The sequence below is a fragment of the Talpa europaea genome (genome assembly GCF_964194135.1).
Source record: "Talpa europaea genome assembly, chromosome: 4".
Lineage (NCBI taxonomy): Eukaryota > Metazoa > Chordata > Mammalia > Eulipotyphla > Talpidae > Talpa > Talpa europaea.
In genome coordinates this window covers 12,220,404-12,242,400 of record NC_140070.1, presented here as the reverse complement: position 1 = coordinate 12,242,400, position 21,997 = coordinate 12,220,404, and the positions used below count along the sequence as shown (strand labels likewise).

The window sequence follows — 21,997 nt, the reverse complement described above, 5'->3', positions numbered from 1 at the left end:
AACTACATTAAAACACATCTACAGCACATCTACAGTTAACATTCTGAAGGGAACAAAACCAGCTGGAATATTTGGAAGAAATCAAGAAACATGATAAACAAATAAGAGACTTTGGGAAATATGGCCAGTGGAGAAAGTTTCAAGCAATATATAGTAACATATTTAAAATCAAAAACAGAGGACAGAAGAACCTGCTGGAAGGAATAAACTACTCGCCTCCACTTCATCTGAGGAGGAAATAATGTGACACATTAAAATCCTTTACCTTTAATATGTGCAGAAACAACCATCCTTCTCTTGACTTCAGTGCAACAATGCAGAAAAGTTAACTCATATTTGGATGGGGTGGGGGGGTCTGGAATTCATTCTCAAATTCAGCTGTGTGTGATCTATCACAATGTTAATTCTTCGGAGCCACTGGAACTCAACTCTTGAGTTCTCTTCACAAAATGAGTCAGGAATTCAGCGTACTTGTCAGGGCAGATCCCCCTTCTCAGAAAGGCCAAGAGTTATAGAACCTTACTCAAGCCACATCACCAGGGTTATCCTTCCGATTATCATCAACAGTTAAAAGCAAGATCGCCTTCCCTAGCCCTACTGCCCAAGCCACTGGGTTATTTCAAATGCAGGAATTCTGCCAATTTCACTCAAAATAAAGTTTGTCAAGGCCAAGGTCCGAATGTGTGGGGTTTTGCCTCCCACTGTATTTCCTACATGTTCCCTGACAACCCCCAGGTGAACTTCCACAGTGCACAGTGGGCTTCCATGGCCCAAGAAAAGTAAAAGGATGTAAAGAGTTATAAATATTAGTATTTGGACAATGCAAATACTAAAGAGTTCTAACATATCTATATTAATATGAAGACAAAGGAACTATCAGAGCAAAGAATATTACCAATTCATGGATACATCATACACAAATATACAAAATATAAAAGTCATTTCATTTTGATAGTGAGGTTAATATATCAAGAATGCATAGAAGTCATAAATATTTATATATCTATTGACAGTTACAAAATACATGAAGCTGAAAACTGATAGAACAGCAAGAAGAAACAAATCCAGAATTATAGTGCTATATCTCAATATCCTCTCAATAACCAATAGAATAAGGAGACAGAAAATCAGTAAGTATGTAGAAGACTTGAACACTATTAACCAGCTTTACCTAGTAAATCTTTATAGAGCACTCCACACTTCACTCCACAGCAATGATATACACATTCTTTTCAAAACTACATGAAACATTTACTAAAACCACATTCTGAGTCACTTAAAAGTGTCAATAAATTTAAAAGAATGTAAGTCATACAAAGTATATGCTTTGACCACATTAGAGTTAAATTAGAATTAATGACAGAAAGATCTCAAAAAATCCCTAAATATATGGAAACTATATAACAATAAGATGAAATTAGGAAATGTTTTGAAATAATGAATATTAGAACATTACATACATTTTTGTAGTCTTCCGCTAAAGTAGTACTTAGGAGGAATTTTAGTACTAAATATGAATAGAAAAAAAAAATCTCAAATCAAATATCTGAACGTCCACCTTAAGTATCTAAAAAGTGAAGGACAGATTAAGTACAAAGTAAGTAGAAGAATTACAACAATACAGATCAAAAAGAAATCATTGAAATATAAAACAGAAAAGCAATGGGGAAAAAAATCAATGAAAGCAAATGCTAGTTCTTTAAGGAGATCAATAAACTTAATAAACCTCTAGCCAGACTGGTTAGGAAAAAAAGACATAAATATGCTAAACATCAGTAAGCATTCTAGAAACACAAACTAAAACCATAGTAAGATGCCACTACACTGCTACTATAATACTAAATTTCAAAAGACTATTCATAGCAAGTATTGATGAGGGTATGGAGCAAATAGAATTCAAACACTGCTGGTGAGAATATAAAATAATACAACCACTTTGAAAAACCAGGTTGTCAGCTACTTAATTTTTTTTCTTTTTTTTTTTTTTTGTTAAAGATTTATTTATTTATTTATGCAAGCACTGGGTACAGTCAGAAGCGCAGGAGGGTGAGAGAATTCACCAGAGCCAGAGTGGGGAAGAGAACAGGCAGACTAATGAAATATACCGCTGAGGGGAGGAGTGGGCAGCAGGAGAGGTCTGAGTGCCATGTAGGACCCTCTCCCAGTGGCCGGTGATGGAACCGGAGCTGCAGAGGCTGCAGGCAGCTTCTCAACCCAACGCTCAACCACTGCGCCACCGGGGAGGCCCTGTCAGCTACTTAAAAGGTTAAATATAGACCCATCATATGATCTATGTCAGATGATCTTATCCACAGATATTTCCTAGAGAGAAATGAGAGCATTAGTCCACATAAAGATTAGTACACAAAACTCATAGCTCCTTTATGTTTAATAATAGCCCCACACTGGAAACAACACAAACACCCATCAATAGATGAACAGATAATCAAACTGTGATATTCATGCAAATGGAATACTACTCGGCAATGAAAAAGAATGAATTATGAATTACTAACATCTGCTACAACATGGGTGAATCTCAAAATAATTATACTGACAAAAAAAGCCAGATCAAACAAAACAGAGTACATACTGTACGATTCCACTAATATAAAATTCTAGATTATGTGAGCTAATCACAGATCAGTCGTTGCCCAGAGGAAGGAATGACATGGACAGGATCAGGAGGAAGGAATTTCAATGAGGAAACATTTGGGAATAATAGATATTTTCACTGTCGAATGTAGTGACGATAAGGGGTTAGATATTAAACAAAATGTATCAAATTATATAATCAGAATATGTGCAAATTATTGTTTGCCAACTGTACCTCAACTGTTTAAAAGATTATTAGATAAATATGAGTAAATACGTAAGTAAATAAAAGGTTTTCTTCATACCAGTCATTCACACAAGTCAGGATAGGAAATACTATATTTCATTTTCTGTTTGGTAAAAATATCAATGAAGGTAAAGAGGATCCATTTTATTTTATTTTATTTTATTATGCCTAAAAATTAACTTAAAATATACATGAATTTTTAGAAACTTGTTAAGAAAACAAGTTAATTTATTTCTTAAAAAATTAATAAAAAATCAATAGACTTCCTTTTGTCTAATATCTATAATAATCTATATTTATGATAATTCTAGTGTGGAGATTCATGCTACACAGTATTAATTTTCAAACACTTTGGTCTCATGTTTTACAGAATCTAAAGAGAATAGATTTGTATAATTTTAAGATCTTTTTATTTGTGGTTCACATTGAACAAGATTGAGTATTTCTTTTTTTTTTTTTGAAGAGGCATGTATTTTTATTTATTTATTTATTTGTTTGTTTGTTTGTACATGCACTGGGTACAGTCAGAAGCGCGGGAGGGTGAGAGAATTCATCAGAACCAGAGCGGGGAGCAGAGCAGGCAGAAGGACCGAAGTACACTGCTGAGGGGAGCAGCGGGCGGCAGGAGAGGTCTGCACGCCATGTGGGACCCTCCTCCGGTGGCCGGGGAGCAGCCGGGGATCGAACCGGCACCGCAAAGGCCGCATGCAGCTTCGCAACCCAGTGCTCAACCGCTGCGCCACCGGGGAGGCCCAAGATTGAGTATTTCTCATCATTTCCAAACACTGCAGAAGTACAGTTTACACTGCAGTAATATATTCATTGGGGAACTGTACCCAATAATTGCTACAGCACTAAGTTTGTTCCACTCTAAAGTTCAGTATGTGGAAAATGAAAAAAAAAAAAGGATTAGGTGGCTGGAGAGAGGGATAAAGTAGTTGCACTTATTTCTGGAATTTTTATTTCAAAGTATTAAATTGCATGAAAATGTTATTTTTTTGTGTCCTGTTCACTTTCCTAGAGTAGAAAATAAATCCCTCTTCCAACCTTATATTTCCATCTACATAGAGCCTACACATTAAAAAATATCCTTAAAGTGACATAGATGCCATCTTAACATGCAAAATCTTTGAAAACTAATACAGATAGACAAATTCGCATTCTTATGCTCAAGTGCTTCATAAATGTTACCAAGAGCAAATCTTCACTTGGTCTGTAAATTGGTACATCTAATCCATTTGTGAATATTTTTAAATGTGTATTTTCAACATTTAATGCCTTGCGCTTTTATTTATAAATATCCTGTTTCAAGCATTTTCAAAACTATGTTGAAAGTGTGTCTATAAGGCCTCCCCGGTGGCGCAGCGGTTGAGCGCTGGGTTGTGAAGCTGCCCGCAACCTCTGCAGCGCCGGTTCGATCCCCGGCTGCTCCCCGGCCACTGGAGGAGGGTCCCACATGGTGCGCAGACCTCCCCTGCCGCCCGCTGCTCCCCTCAGCAGTGTATTTCGGTCCTTCTGCCTGCTCTGCTCCCCGCTCTGGCTCTGGTGAATTCTCTCACCCTCCCACGTTTCTGACTGTACCCAGTGCTTGCTTGTATGTATGTATGTGTGTATGTATGTATGTATAAATAAATAAATAAATAAATAAATAAATAAATAAATAAATTTTAAAAAAAATAAAGTGTGTTTATAAACTTGCTTGGTCTGCATGAAGATTATTCCTATTTGTTACCTAGTCACATTTATACAGTAGTCTCTCTTCACCCCCAAACATGGAGACAGAGAAAGCTGAGGTAACAAGTTTAAGAGCTTTGAAACCAGAGGACCTAGGAGCAGTTCCACCAACACCACACACTAGATTCAACTTTGGACAACATTCCTAACTGCTCCCTGTCTGTTTCTTCAAATAATACATAAGGATGATATTCATATTCATGTTGTTAAGGATTCATCAAGGCACAGCTCTCAGCCTAGAACCCAGCATACAGTGGGCACTCAAAAACTCAACAGATACCTTTCAATCACTAAAACCTTTAGAACAGCAGCCAAAGATTAAAAACTATCGATAACAGTTATGTAATGGCGTGATTATAATGCCTCCTAGTGCAGTGGAATACTTGAAAGTTATTATTTGATCAAAAGGAGTATCTTTTAGGAAGACAAAAAAAGCCAAAAAAATAATATACTTAAAGTGAAAAGATCTAGTGTAAATTCCATCTTCAGCATCTTCATTAAAGAACCAATTGGTTATTTTATTCTAACTGATCGTTTCACAGTCTGTAGAGTGGACATGAGCTGTGAATGTTTGATGCTGGTAAACACCTATGCAGAGCTTAACTCAAAGATATCGCTTACAATGCTATTTTCTATATTTTGATCTGATAGTAAAGACTCCTTTCACTTTAAGAAAAGTCCTAAAATAGAGTGATAGTTCTCCAAGTATCGCTTAATCATAGGTATGCCTTTCTTGCTAAAGATAAACATGTGCAGCAAATGTGGCTCCAAGGGGCACTAGTTGTCATTAGAAGCTAAACTGCAAAGTCTGATGCTCTTGGGAATCCCAAGATGAATTACAGACCAAAGGAGAATCCTAAATCTTCTTACAGAAATCCAGGGGTGAAAAACTCCAAACCCTTAACCAGCAAAACATGTCCTGACATTTTCTTTTTTTTTTCCCCCCAAGCAGAATGCCACTGTCCCTGGTGTTTGTAGTCCTTTAAAGATGATCTTATTCATTTTACAGGTCTCCCGTTATGGCTGGCGGGCTCTTCGCTGTGGATCGAAAATGGTTTTGGGAGTTAGGTGGCTACGATCCAGGTTTGGAAATCTGGGGAGGAGAACAATATGAAATCTCTTTCAAGGTAAGCCCTCAAGTCCCTCTTCATACATGTCTTCATATTTTTGACAATTCTCATAGAATATCATTTTTATTTGTGACTTATGCTGTGAGAGGGTTCAGTGAAAATTGGCATGTCCAGCCATGCCATAAAGGAAATGCAAAAAGAAATAATTCATAGTCCTGTTTGCAGGCAGAAAAGATGGTACACCCACAGGCCTACCGCTCTACTGACAAGTGCTTTCCTTCTAAAGAACTTAGAACAAAGAGTAGATGAATTAACATAAAAGAAATTGAATTACTGGAGTTTTGCCCTTTGTGTTTGTGCTAGAAATAGTAGTTCACACTTCAACCATAACCATTTATTGCAAAATTTCAATATCAGAAGATAATTTTAAAAACTGAACGACAAAACTACTCTTCAGATAATTCCAAAACAAGTGAGTCTTTAAATTTATTTTTATCTAAAGTTGCCCAGGTCTCTATAATTTCGGCTATAAATGCTTAGTAAAGTTATACATTTTATTACATCTGTATATACGATAGAATATCACATTTCAGGGCCTATAAATGAAAAAAAAAAAAATTACCACAACAGATAAGCAAAGCAAACAGAGAAAGACCACACTCCAAATATAAAAAAAAAAATTTGTTTTGAGAAAGCAGTCACGGAAGGGAAAAAAAAAACATTTTTCTTTCTTTCCCTTTACCTTTGTCATTCATTATATAAAAGTATAAATTGATTCTTAGAAAACGTATCCTACACAGGGGCCTCGCCGGGGCGCAGCGGGTTGAGCACAGTGGGTTGAGCACAGTGCTGTGAAGCTGTCTACAGCCTCTGCATCACGGGTTCGAATTCCCGGCCGGCCAGGGAGATTCCCACATGGCGCAGCAGACCTCACCTGTCTCACCTGCTGCTCCCCTCAGCAGTGCTGTCTGTCTGCCTGTTCTTTTCCCTGCTCTATCTCTGGTGAATCCTCTCACCTTCCCGAACCTCTGGCCTGTGTCCCAGCTATTGTATAAATAAAAAATAAATCTTTAAAAAAAAAAAAAAGAAAATGTATCCTACACAAATCTCCTGTTAAGTAAGTCAGTTTTTCCTAATCATTTTTATTATAAAATCAAACCAATTCTTGTTGACCAAAAAAAAAGTCAGACTTAAGACTCCATCTAAACTTTTTGAATTTATGCCTAAAAAGGAAATAATAAAACTGAGTTTTACAAAATTCTAACTACTATATTCATTGTGCTAGCAGAAATGTTATGTTGTTCTCAAGTGTTATAAATAAGTATCCCCAAAGAGAAACTCAGGAGGCATGATTGCAGGCTGTGGGACATCTAGAATTTTCCCTCTCCCTAGGCTAGCAGTAATCCTTGAAATACCCTGTGTTACATTAGTGTATTTTTTATTTCCACCATCATTCAAACACATCTAATTTCACATCTAAGGGTAGTTTTTTCCTTAACTTTATTATAGACACCTAGTTTTAAATCCCTGAATTTACCCATGATTTTTGGGTTCCTCTGTTATAGTAATAGCACTTGTCACAGAATAGGTGGCAAAAGGTATGATAATAGTGGTAATAATGGTAGAAATAGCATCTACTTAGTGATATTGTGCTGATGCTGAGCTAAGTGTTTCATATGCATTATCTAATTTAAAATCATAGGTGTGTATTGTTCCACATTATAGAAGAAAGAAGCAAGATAATTTTAAAGACTTTAGATGAAAAACTTCTTAAGTTTTAAAAATTAAATAAACTACCTGGTTTCACTTAAGGATGAAAAGACTCCATGTCTGCTTAATTGCAGAGAATGTAAAAACAGAAAATAGTCTGTTATGACACCAGGTCACCATTCAGAATTCATTGATAACCTTTTGTTCTCTACCTAATGACACCTCTCATTGACCAGAGGCTAATATATTCATTCTACTTTAATAGCACATCAACAAACTTTCTGCTGACCCTGGCAAAATACTATTGATTATCAGATATTGCCCAAAGCTGGGTGCAGAGTTTATAATAATACCTTCAACTAGAAAAACAGAATATTACATTTGACCCCAGTATTCAAGAAAAAATAGCACTGCTGAATTTGCAATATCATCAGAATTTAGGAGAGACTTTATTTTCCATGGCTCAAGAAATCTTTTTTTCATAAATTCTCCTCACTCATGAATTCTTTAAGTTTAAATGTTATTAGGAAAAATTCTATTAAGCAAGAGATACCTGGTTTTGAATAATAAACTGGATGAAGGATAAAGTTTCCCTGGGAAAGTCTACAGAGTACGCAGAATATACGTTTGCATTCTAAATCACAAAGGTGGTTTTTAGACCCACACAACTTGAATCTCTCGCTTCTCTGTCACTTGCATCTATCACATCTCCTCCGAGTGACCTGAGATTTTATTGCCCCATTTCCTGTTTTTCAGTTATCTGTCATTCTGAAGAATATAATTGGAATGCAGCCCTGTCGTCTTTGTCTAGAAACCATGGCAACAGCACTGGAAGTGCAGGACTAAATTGCCCCAGGTTGTTTGGTTGGAATGACAGATTCTTGGGTGACAGCTATCTCGTGCAGGGTCCCATTTCAGACCTATCCCTTCATTCTTCTCACTATTGTGTGCTGACCTTGGGGTTCCTGTCCTTCCCTCTTAGGGCCTCTAACATGAGGGAGCCGGATTTGAACAGACTTTTGTAGAGAATTTGCATTGAAGCAAGAGTTTTCTCCATGCGAAAGGAATCAAAAAAACTAAATATAAATAGCTCTTTTAAATGGTAAATAAAACCTAAAAGAGAAAAATCAAATGCCTGTATTTTGAGACATATTCTATATTCCACATTGATTAATTTTACAGTGCCAAGCACTCTAAGATATACACTGCTCAGCACTTAAGGTGTGGGACAGATAACTGACAGTTCATAATTCTATTTCATAACATGATATAGAAGTTGTATTAGGTCTACAACATAAAAGCTATAATGCAAAGGATCTCTATCTGTGATTTATGACCAGGCATCGTCCTGTCTACTTTTCAACCAAAGAATTATTTCCCTGAAGTTTATGACAAGTTCCATCATTGAATGAAAATATTTCCAGAAAACTGCTGCATAGGAAGGGCTGGGTTTCTGATCCAACAGCATCTAATTAGGAGTGCTCCTCTGCTCACTCTTTCCATAAATATCGTTCTCTCCTTTTTCTAACATCCCATTAGAAGAGTAGCTTTCATGCCATAAAGTCAATGCAGTGTCACTTTCAGGAGTCAATTAGGGAGGGGTCAATCCACCCCTGAAAGAGCTTTCTAGAGAAAAGATCTGTCTGCACTGTTCTCAGTGTAGCTCTGAATCAGCCAACTGTCTTCCAAACATTGCTAGGTTAGCCAGCTGCTAGGGAGGAGAGAGCAGCTTTTGGTCAGTCATTGCACAAACTTTTATTGAGCGTCTAATTTATGCTAGGCATTATTCCAGGTACTCAGTTTAGCATCGGGCCCGCAAAGAGGAAGCCAAGAGGAACTGCACAGTGTAGCGTGAAAGAGCTAACCCACATCCTTAAATGTTGTCTATCGGTTGAGGTTCCTAGAATAATATTAAAACCATGATGAGTCTGATGTTCCGTAGTGCATTATACATCCACTCCTCCGTGATAAAAGTCCAAATGTTAGCATTTTCCAAAGATCTGTCCTTCAAATGCAGAAAACACTTTTCAGAAAGTAAAAGTGAAGAGTAAACACTAGTTAGACACCCACAAGAATCAGAATGAAGCCCAGGGAAGAGCTTTTTTCCACAAAAGTTCTCTGGCACAAGACAAAGTTTAGATCCAGGCAGTAGGCCATTATATTTAATTTAGGGTGTCCTTTTCCACCCCCATAAGCTTACAAACATGCTCCCACATTGATCCAGTACTTATGGGAACATCTTAGTCTGGGAAGAGTTTAGATTACTAGACTCAGCTACACAGAAACAGTTTGGGGCTCCAGGTAATACTACATGTTTCTGAAGGAATTAACAAACCAGAAGCCCCCCAGCCTATTTGAACCCCACTCCTTATAGTTTGACACACAATGTACATGTTAAACATCCTTCCTGTGTGTTGAGCTTAAGATTCAGACTTCTAAGGAAACTTTAACTCTCAACAATCTTTCAACTCTTAATCAATTATTAATTCATTCAACAGTCATTCACTCATCATTACAATGGGCTGATTTGAGCTAACTCTGGAGATTCAGGTGTGAGAAGATTCCCACTCTGGAGATGCTTACTCTCCAGTAGCAGCCTAGAGAATTAATTCACCACCATTACTCATTCTACCTGCTTAGAACGTATTTTATGTCCGTGGTCGCAGTAATAACTCAGGACATATACAATACCCTTCTCAGTAGCATCCCTTCCTATATTCTTTTGCTGTTTCAACGTGTCTTCATACTTCATGCCTTTATCTCGAGTTGTTTTATTTACCCTTCCGGAAAGTTCACAGTTGCTCCTAATTACTACACAAATCAAATGAACAGACTGAATCACCACATGAAACATCCCATTAATTATCTGCCTCACCTGTCTCCATCTGCGCTGCAAACCCACTTCACTAGTATTTTCCTTTCCTTCCCAGAAAAGATGGCAACTCATACTTTCTTTTCCATCCTATTTATGGCAGAGATTTTTAACGAACCACCCAAACTTTGTTCGTTCCTGAGAACTGATTACGTAACTATCAATCAGCAACCCTCACCATGAGTCCATGTACCATTCAAACTAGACTGCAGAAGGCAAAAGAAGCCCTTTCATAACTATATTTCATCAGTTTAAGTGATATTTAATTAAATTCCATAATTACAAGTTTTAAAAACCAGTACAATCTCATTTAGTCAGAAATGTGAAGTTTAAGAAGAAATGAAGTGCAATTGACACAAATATTTTTCCCATTCAACATAAACATTGATTAAAACAAGAGAGTTTTTTGCACATACAGGATCTGGGGTACACGCCAGAGGTGCAGGGGGTGAGAGGAGTCACCAGAAACAGAGTGGGGAGCAGAACAGGTGGATCTACTGAAATACACTGCGGAGGGAGCAGCAGGCAAGACAGAAGAGGTCTGCTGCGCCGTAAGTGGGTCAGCTCCCTGGCCAGGGATTGATCTCAGGCCATAGCAGTGATAGCACTGAGACGTAACCCCTGGGCCACCAGGCTTCTAATGTGAGAGACCAAATCTCTTCCTTCTTCATTTGGATCCATTGACAGGTTTAAAACTAGAGGTTCACAAACCACACCCACACTGCATTCTCTTGAGCTCATTTGAGTTCTTTTACATTGGAATAAGAACTTGAAGACTCTTTGAAGCTGTCTCAATTCAGTATAAGAATTACATTATGTTTGGGCCTCCCCTGGTGGTGCAGGTGGTTGAGCGCCGCGCTGTGAAGCTGTCCACAGCCTCCGCAATGCTGGTTCGATCCTGGCCAGCCAGCGAGGGTCCCACATGGCGCGGCAGACCTCTCCTGCCTCACCCACTGCTCCCCTCAGCAGTGTATTTTATCAGTCTGCCTGTTCTGCTCCCCACTCTGTCTCTGGTGAATCCTCTCACCCTCCTGTGCATCTGGCCTGTACCCCGGTTCTTGTATAAAAATAAATAAATCTTTAAAAAAAAAAAGAGTTCTGTTTAAAAGAAAAAAGGAATTATGTTATGTTTATGATTTCACCCAATCTTTTATGGTTACTTCACTGCCATTTAATTTCACAGCAATTTTTTAACAATCTTTTCAAACTCTTCAAATTCATTTTGACATGAACAACAGTTCTTTCTCTTTTCATAACTGTATATCATCAGTGTAAGTGATATTTAATTAAATTCCATAATTACAAGCTTTATTTACAAACTAGAACTAGCACAATCACATTTGGTTGGAAATGTGAAGTTTAAAAAGAAATGTTTTGAGATAATCATGTAACTTAGCCAGTGACAGCAGAAGCTTTCAGGTGTATTCAGTGCAACCTGCATTCTTCCATAATATATTGACCATAATCTGAATACCATCCAGTGCCTTAATAGAATGGATGGAGAGTGACGGTTAATCACTGAGTTGAGGGCCTCCCCTGGTGGCGCAGCGGTTGAGCACTGGGCTGCGAAGCTGCCCGCAGCCTCTGCAGTGCTGGTTCAATCGCCCACCGGTGAGGGTCCCACATGGCGCGCAGACCTCTCCTGCCACCCGCTGCTCCCCTCAGCAGTGTACTTCGGTCCTTCTGCCTGCTCTGCTCCCCGCTCTGGCTCTGGTGAATTCTCTCACCCTCCCGTGCTTCTGACTGTACTCAGTGCATGTATAAATAAATAAATAAATCTTTAAAAAAAAAAAATCACTGAGTTGATTGAACAGAAATTCAGTCCTTGCCATCAAAAACGTTCAATCAAAAGAGACGGGAATACCTCAAGTAGCAGAGTCAGGTAACTTTCCCATTTGTTAATTTAGGACTGGGATGAGGTTTTCCCATTCAGGTTCCCAGTCCCCTCACCTTTATCTGGGGGGCTTGTGAGTCCCAGTTTTGTTGAGTGAGGCTGGGCGGGGGGGGAAGGTCAGTCTTGGAGAGGTAGCCTTCTCATTCTCTTCCACTCTGCTACCCCCACATACCAATTTCCTCTCCTGTTTTATAGTTTCCACTTCTTTTCCCTCCCCCAGGCCCAATCTTGTGTAGTCTTTCTAAAGTGTAAAAGGGGAAAAATCAGTCCTAAAATAAGCCTCTGGGCTTTCTTTGAAACTTTGTTTCATGGATAGGTTCTTGGAAAATGCAACTTTAAGCAAAAGGGCATAAAAGGAAATCAGGTTTGAGAATAATGTCACATAGAGCAATGTCAACTTTTTTTTTTCCCTCTCGTCAACATCCTAAGGAAAGGACATTGATTGAAATGACCTTATTCAAGGACCTGTGATACTTGGGTGTGAATACAGAAAGCTTCCAGGTAAACAGAGAAGATGAGAAACACATGGGACATAACGAGATGTGTTAGTTGTAGTCCTTCTAAACCAAAATAATCCAGCTTCACTTGAATTGACCACCCTGTGTCCAAGACTTTGACAGCTTCCGTTTGCTTCGTATGCTTTTATGACTTACAAATCTTTACTTTGTGCTACCTGTTTCCCAAAGTTCTGGCTACTCTATTCTTCCCATAGTAGTAATAACTATTATTTATTCCCTTAACAAAAAAAAAAAAAAAAAAAGTAATGAGTTAGCCCTGAAAGGTCATTGAATTTAATTTCTTATTCCATTCAGCACTAATGCAAAGTAAAAATATAATTTCTATTTCATAATTGCAAAGACAGTCCATTATGTAGTTAATATCAAAGGAAGGTTAGAATTTAGGTTTGTTCTCAAAGCCATTAGCCTAATTTCTTTTAGCTAGAAAAATAGAAGACTCTATGTCCTTGGTGGAAAAGTGCCTGTCACTCTGCAAAACCACTTGAAAAAAGAAATGCAGTTTCCTTCTCTCTGATTTTTATTAAAGATGAGGGCTGACAACTCTTGTTATGATTTAATGTAAAATTTAATTTTTTACTATCTTCAAAATGCAATGGTTATTCAATAAGGGTTGGATATACACAATAGGGACTAATCATTGAGTATAGAATATTCAGTCCTTTACTCCAACAAGGTAACACCCATCAACTTGGTATGGCTATCATGCAGTAAACCATATATCCTAGACCTTATTCTCCTTACAGAACTTCTCGAGAACATAGATTTTATCTATTTGTACTTTAAAAATCAAAATAATAACCCAACAATATCAAATTTTAGTTTTCCCACATGGTACATAAGCCACCAAAAAAAAATTAAGTACACTTATAGTTTAAAAATTGAGTATTATACAACTACAATAGATTTACGTTTTAAAATGGCAGAGAAAGATCTCTTGGAGATCAGGCCGTTGCCATAAACGTCTGTCCACAGCCCTTATGCAATGTGGCAACTCATTTCTTCATGGTGGATAACATAATTTCTTTCACACTTCTAATATTTTTTGTCCTTGGTGAGCATTTTAATTTTTTTTATTAAACCATTAGCCTAATGTTGGTACACAACACTATGTGCTTTACACTTCAAATATTCAAGTCACTTCCTTCAGAGTGGGCTGAGTCCCTCTTAAAGTTCCACCTGTAAGGCTGGCCCCGGCCAGGAGAAACTCCCTTTGATTAATTCAAAAACTAACTAACTTGGGACCACAGCTATATCTGCAAAGTCACTTCACCTTTGTCACATAATGTCATCTAATTACATGTACCAAATCCATCATATTCATAGTCTCTCCCACACTCAAAAAGCCATTCCCTCCAAACCTGATTAGGTTTTTCCAAACCTCTAGGAATAGATACTGTAAAAGTTTTCCAAAACTGTTCCCTGATAACAGAAAAGAAAAAAATCTCTTGAATTGTTTGTCAAAGCAGCATAATATTGATTAAAAATCTGACCAAGATAGCACCAAAAAAATAGAAAAGTACAGGGCCTCACCTAGTGGCGCAGCAGTTGAGCACTGGGCTGCAAAGCTGCCCGCAGCCTCTGCAGCACCAGTTCAATCCCTGGCCACCAGCAAGGGTCCCACATGGCGCGCAGACCTCACCTGCCACCGGCTGCTCCCCTCAGCAGTGTATTTTGTTACTCTGCCTGTTCTGTTTCCTACTCTGTCTCTGGTGAATCCTCTCACCCTCCCGTGCTTCTGACTGTACCCAGTGCTTGTATAAATAAATAAATAAATCTTTAAAAATAAAATAGAAAAGTACAGATGATCAACACCAACATTAAAAATAATAACAGTCATACAAAAGAAAAATTAGTCAAAGACTAATTACCAAAGTAAGTGCCTGTCTAGGAAATTTCCCATGAAATTATTATTTAATGCTATTTAGTATTACTGTGAAGATAGTAGACAATTCAGTGAAATGAAAGGTAATAAAATTGGAGGGAAATGTTTCCTATATTTACCTGAATAATTCAGGTTGAACCACTGGAAAACTATTATGGACAATAAGAAATTCCATAAGTTGCCTGGGTAGTGTGTGTGTGTGTGTGTATGTGTGTTTTATGTATTCAAACAAGCACCAAAGAAAGAAACCACTTACAATAAGGGAGAAAAATCAACTAAAAAGAAACTTAAGAAATATTGTAGACATCTTTGAAGAAACATTATACTACTACTAAGGAATATGCAAAAACACTCTTGAATACATGAAAATTCATAATGAAGATGATTCTCCCTAAGCATCAATCATAAATGTAATGCAATCCCAGTAAAAATTATAACATGATTTTTTTTTGGGGTGGGGTAGGGACTGGACAAAATGCTTCTAGTTCATAATGATAAACAGATAAATATAATAACATGAAGGGCCTCCCCGGTGGCACAGCGGTTGAGCACTGGGTTGCGAAGCTGCCCGCAGCCTCTGCAGCACAAGTTCGATCCCCGGCCACCGGGCGAGGGCCCCACATGGCGCCACAGACCTCTCCTGCCGCCCGCTGCTCCCCTCAGCAGTGTATTTCGTCGGTCTGCCTGTTCTGTTCCCTGCTCTGGCTCTGGTGAATTCTCTCACCCTCCCATGCTTCTGACTATACCCAGTGATTGTATAAAAAAATAAATAGATAGATAAATCTTTCTTTTATTTATTTATTTATACAAGCACTGGGTACAGTCAGAAGCGCAGGAGGGTGAGAGAATTCACCAGAGCCAGAGCGGGGAGCAGAGCAGGCAGAAGGACCGAAGCACACTGCTGAGGGAGCAGCGGGCGGCAGGAGAGGTCTGCGCGCCATGTAGGACCCTCCTCTGGTGGCCAGGGAGCAGCAGGGGATCGAACCGGCGCTGCAGAGGCTGCAGGCAGCTTCGCAACCCAGTGCTCAACCGCTGCGCCACCGGGGAGGCCCTAGATAGATAAATCTTTAAAAAAAAAAAAAAAAAGTACAAAATCCTGGAAGAGTTAGTATGGGGAAATCCCCCCAGAGCTCAAAAGAACTTGGAATAAATTAAAAGAAAAATTAATTCATCCACATGAAAACTCTACATGAAAAACAGACAAAAGTCAAATGAGATTCTGGGAAAAATTACTTGCAACTAATATACTTAATCCATAAAAATGTCCTACAGATTAAACTTTTTTTAAATAGTCAAAATATGGGCACAGACAATTCATATAGAAAAGGAAAAACAAGTGATTCTTAAAGATGAAGAGTTACACATCCTCAATTGCAATATGCAAAGTATAATTATAATGTCATATTTTTCACCTATTAGCAACAATCAGTTGATATCATAACACGTTGACAAAGGTTTAGAGAAACAGATACTCTCAAACCCAGCTAATCCAATAAGGAACAACTAACTGTATGACTCCTATGAGGAATATATTAATTATTTACCTATACCGTGGACTATAGTGTAACCTTTAAAAAGAATGCTACAGCTTTATTTTTATTAATATGGAATAATATCCAAATGTATTATTAAATGAAAAAAGGCAAAAAACAGGACATAGTTACAATTAAAATGGAGGAAGATAATGTGTATTTACATTAATAGTTTATATCTATAATATGTGATGCAGCATATATGTAAATACTTTAAAACTAAATTTTATCCTTGCATATGCCGGCAATAGTCAGAGATGTACTCATATATATGGCATGTATTTATTGAGGGCCTACTATGTGCCAGGCAGTGAGAATATAGTAGTCAACAAGAAAAACAAGTTCTCTCTCATGGAGTTTACTGTGAGGAGAGAAAGAGTAATTTCTGGCATTGGTAAGTGCAAAAAAGAAAATAAACCAGCTAATATTACATAGCAGAAGCCCCAGAGTAGAGACAGTTGTATTAGTCTAGCATGTTTGTTTAAATATTTGCATCTAAACACCAAGGAAGAAGAGGGAGACTTCACTGTTTTCTGCACCCCCACCCCATTTCTACCACGTTCAACCTGCTATCTGACTGTATATACATAGATGGTCTCTTTTGGCCTTTATAAGTTCCTGACATGACTATCTTCTTAATGGGCAGGGTATGGGGGGAGTGGGGGCCTGAAAAGTTCTCTAAAGTGCGTTGGAGGGTCTCCCTGATGGCACAAGTGGTTAAGCACCACTCTATGCAATCTGCAGTCTCTGCAGCATGAGTTCAATCCCCAGCTGGCCAGGGAGAAACCCACATGGCACAGCAGACCTCTCCTGCTAACCTCTCCTGTTAGCTATGAACCTAACCCCTGAGCCACCAAGGAGGTCCCTCCAATGCACCTTATTTATTTATTAAGATTTTATTTATTTATGTATACAAGAACTGGGATGTAGGCCAGAGGTGTGAGGGGGTGAGAGGATTCACCAGAGACAGAGTGGGGAACAGAACAGGTGGATTGACTGAAATACACTGCTGAGGGGAGCAGTGGGAGAGACAGGAGAGGTCTGCTGCGCCATGTGGGTCTCCTCCCTGTCCGGGGATGCAACTCATGTTGCAGCAGCTGGCAATAGCTTGACAGTGCTGAGATTTAACCCCTTGTGCCACCAGGGAGGCCCATCAGGATTGTTTAAATACAAACTCTACAAATTCCAGATTCAGATCAAGCTATAACGTTCAGTCAAAAGCTAAAGCAAGGACTTGGGTCCACTAGAAAACCCTCGAGTAAAGAGATTCGGTCATTCAGTCAATGGCCCGGCCTCCCCTTCATGGGCCTGGACCCCAGTGTGGCGCATATCCTCATCCCTTTACTCAAACAACCTGAGAGCCACTCGCCTAGCCACCACCACAGCAGGAAATGAGCCCTCTGTTACCTGGCCAGCACATACATTTGTAGGAGAAATGACAAAATAATGCCACACTAGCATCCCCGAAGAAAGTGGATCATTCCCTGGGATCCTGTCCCAAGGGGGGTGGGGCCTTCTGTCCCACCCACCCCCCCTGCACCCGCACCCAACGCTTGCTAATTTCTATACTCTTGGGTCCCAAAACAAGCCTCTGGTACTCCAGAAAAAAACCCTGTAGTTTTAATTAATAAACATTGATCACTTTCTCCTTAGTCCTCTGAAAATACAAAAACCTCCTAGGGTGTTTAATTTATACTCCTAAAATAGTTGATTTGCCTCCCCAGAAGAGTACAACTCAATCTTATTTAGAAGGGTGCTCTTTCTCCCCTAAGCCATCTCCCTATAAACTATCATGATGATACTTTGTGCAAATGGTTTTGTTAGAAACAAATTCAGCCTTATAAAATGTGCTCATTAGAAATCCTGTACACGCCAAGGATGATTCCAAAATATTTTATCTACCTTTTCATTGCTTTTATGAGACAGCTATATTAAAGACCTCTCCATACATTGAGCCTGCAGAGTACCTCAAAGTGCCATTGCATTTTCTATCTAAAATATGACAGAAGTCTTTTTATGGCACATCATGTACCTTCAGAGACACAAGAAAGTATCTGGAGTTGCTCCTATGGGCTTTTTCCCCTACAGTATTTAGCGCAGGAGACATAAAAATAGTCACTTTAGTTCAACATGCCCAGAATTGATCTGCCAGAGAAAATATTAAAATGACTCTAAACTCATTGAGAAATTCACAGATAAACAGAAACAGCTGCTAAATGTCTCACACGCCAGTCTGAGACTCATTTCAATTAGCCAACAAAAGATACCTCAGGTGTAACAGTATTTTCAAGTTAAACTTTATGCCCATTAGATATAAGCCTAGCGGCAAGTCTGCATTCCTCCGGGCTGCTACTTTCTTTATGTCTGATAGCATTTCCTAATTCCCTCTTTAATTTTATTTTAGTTTTTATTGATAGTTGTAAAGTGAGCAAGATGTCACAATTTATACAGCATTCAGTACCTGTGTTAAGGTCAACTTGACTTCCTATTCAAGTCTTTCTACTATTGAGATTTAAAAACAAATTTTCTGGTTATCATTTTTCTCTAACAAGAAAAACAAAATAGAATCTAACCACTGTAATGTAAATCTATATTATATAAATCTATATAAATCTATATATAAATCTATATAAATTTACATTATATAATGTAAATCTATAAATCCTGGTTGTCAAGCTCAGGAGGTATCTGCACAGAAAGTTAACACACACACACACATGCCCCACACACCCCACACCCACCCACAACACAATTCTCAAGTCCTTTACCCAAATCTCAATGACAACACTATGGAGAGCCTCAGCGTATATGTGCACATGAACTTTAGATGTATACAGATTTGATTTTTTTTAAGATTTATTTACTTATGCACACAAAAGCTGGCATGTAAGCCAGAGGTGTGGAGAGATGGGGTGAGAGGAGTCACCAGAGACAGAGTGGGGAGCAGAACAGACGGATCTACTTAACTACACTGCTGAGGGGAGCAGCGGGCAAGACAGGAGAGGTCTGCTGAGCCATGTGGGTCACCATGTGGGTCGCCATGTGGGTCCGGGCATCGAACTCGTGCTACAGTGGCTGCTGACAGCTTCAAAGTGCTGAGACTTAACCCCTTGCACCACCAGAGAGGCCTCAAAGGATTTGATTTTTACACTCTGCATCAAGGACAGCAACCTATAACACACAGGCTGATGGAAGTTGACCCCAAATCTCCCTCCTCCTCTCTAAACTGTGAGAGTGACAGTGGAGAACACAAGCCACCATCCCAACACATGCAACTTCACAGGCCTGCCTGTAGTCCCAGGCCCTGACCCCTCTCAATAGAGACCAACATGTGGGCATATAACTTCCACCCCACATAGACCCCAACATACCAGAATAAAGGTGGGCCGCTAGGCAGACCATATCAATGGGTCACCATTCTTGAGCACGTACGATGTGCCACAGAAAGGCATTTAGTCCTTCTGACCACCCTAGGAAGAACTTTACTCCACTTTATTCCATCTTCTTTACAGAAAATGAAAATCAGACTCAGATAAAGGCAGTGACCTGTCCAATTTGAACCCTAGTCCTAAGGCTTCTTTCCACTCTACCTTGTCATGGAAGTCTCTCCACTTCTTAAAATAAAAATAACCTGTAAATATCATGATGAACTTTGAAGAGACTTCACATTGTTCACTTTGATGAACTTTCTTCTTACTGAATGTTGCTTTTTAAAAGGTAATTGCTTATCGGAAGCTTAGAAAACCCTTCGCTTCTCCAAAGTTTTGTAATGGATTCACCTAAGGAGCTTTTGAGGGGCAGGATTGTTTCCAAAGACATGCTCTCTGGATACTCCTGGACACCACACCCTCAGAGTTCAAAAGGAGGGACTTTTTATTTGGATTCTTTGATTTACTAAAAGACATAAACACAATTCAGTTTAAGCTCAAAAGAAGGGAAAACCCCATGGGGCCTCCGTGGTGGCCTAGGGGTTAAATCAGTGCTACCACAGTGAAGGCCCACCATGATGGCCTGAGTTCAATCCCCAGCCAGGGAGCTACCCACACATGGTACAGCAGACCTCTCCTGTCTCTCCTGGTGCTCCCTTCAGCAGGGTATTTCAGTAGATCTGCCTGTTCTGCTCCCCACTCCATCTCTGGTAAATCCTCTCCCCCGCACACACACACCTCTGGCCTGCACCCCAGTTCTTCTATGCAAAAATAAATGTTGAAAAGAAAAAAGAAAGGAGACCTCCCCGATGGCGCAGCGGGTAGAGCGGCATGCTGTGAAGCTGTCCGCAGCCTCAGCAGTGAGGGTTCGATCCCGGCCAGCCAGGGAGAGTCCCACATGGCGCAGCAGACCTCTCCTGCCTCGTCCACTGCTCCCCTCAGCAGTGTGTTTCATCAGTCTGCCTGTTCTGTTCCCTGCTCTATCTCTGGTGAATCCTCTCACCCTCCCATCCCTCTGGCCTGTACCCCAGCTCTTGTATAAAAATAAATAAATCTTTTTTAAAAAATTTAAAAAAAAAAAATAAAAAAGAAGGGGAAACTGGAAAAGATGCTCATGTAAACAGACTGAAAACCTCGAGGAAATGAGTGAGCTTCTGGGAGGCCTGAAAAAGGGCCCCCAACACTGCTAGAACCCTTTCTCTGAGTATCTCCTCTCTGCCTCTCTCTGTCAATTTCAACCCCTCCAACAGATTCTCCTGTCAGCCCTTAGATAATGGCCCCGAAAATCCACCCATGCTCTCGTTTCCTGTTTCAGAACCAGGGGTAGTTCCAATTTGATGAAACCTCAAGAAAGGACTTCAATATAGTCTGGCTTCAGTTGGGTGTTTCCCCCTCACCCCCGCCCCTTTAGGGAGGTCGTCTGATTTACAGCCTACTGGAGGGGCAAAAGGCCAAATGCACAAGTTTGGCTATTTTCCTTAAAAAGAGAAGTCATTGTTCTAATACAGTATTTTTTAATCTTTTCAAAGAATTTTATTTTTAGCAGACGATAAATCCAGAAAATTAAAGCAATAGGCTCAAAATGTGGAGACATGGCAATAATGGTAAAAAAAAAAAAAATGCACCTTCTAAAATATAGAATAATGAACTAAGGGAAATAAGGGATTATGTCCTTAATCACAATGTTGTACTTAAAGAAGCACTCTTAAGATGTTTTAAGATGTTGAGATCCATTCTTTCCTCCCTAAAAGTTAATGTTTTCAATAAACCAATAGGTGATGTATCTGTCTCCACCCAAATCACTGGTGTCACTGCAAATATGAACACCGAATCTTCAAAGTGTCACCTTCTGAACAAGGCACCTTTCACGTCCCTCCTACCCCAACCCACAGCTCTTGGAGTTCAGTAAATGCAAACTATCTTGGGTATGATTCTTTTAATACTGACAGAACATTCCTACTTTGAAAACTTCCTAAGCAGATGGCTCAAGAACCTAGAGCTTTCCCCCTAAAACCACCTGATCCTCATTAAAGACTGAAACTATATTTTCCAATTTCTACTTTTATTATATTTCATTCAACAAATAGAAAGTGGAGTCAGAGAAGGTTAAAATGAGCGGTTCTTTCTTTTTTCTTGATCTCAAAGAATAACCTCAAAACCCAGGTTTCTAAGAATAAACCAAAGAAATGTTGTGTGGGGGTGTGCTGTCCCATTTTTACCCATTTTAGATCAAATCATACCAAGAAGGTGTAGCTTTTAGTACATCTAGTTCAGAAAAGTAGTTTAATGACAGACATGGCCCTTTTCAAAGTCTACATGCCAAAGCTTTTTAGGTATACAATTAATACTTTAATTTCTAGGTAGGTGGAAAAGTGGTTCATTATCTAGTGTTCAGAAGATTTTCAAAGTTAACCTATTCAGGTTACACCATGCAGTGAAAAGATTTTCTATAGTCCCAGAAATTTCATTACTTACGTACAAATAATGTGCTACCTTTTAACATAAATCACTTCCT

General features: G+C 39.1%; 1 protein-coding gene across 1 annotated transcript in view; it reads left to right on the top strand.

Moving 5' to 3' along the window:
• Nucleotides 1-21,997, top strand: part of GALNTL6 (polypeptide N-acetylgalactosaminyltransferase like 6) — a gene marked incomplete at both ends in the record, with an annotated part of 887,471 nt that overhangs the window by 781,921 nt on the left and 83,553 nt on the right. Inside the window, one exon of the mRNA XM_084231985.1 lies at nt 5,586-5,703. Within this exon, the coding sequence (XP_084088111.1) occupies nt 5,586-5,703 (118 nt within the window). The remainder of the gene's footprint in view (nt 1-5,585; nt 5,704-21,997) is intronic.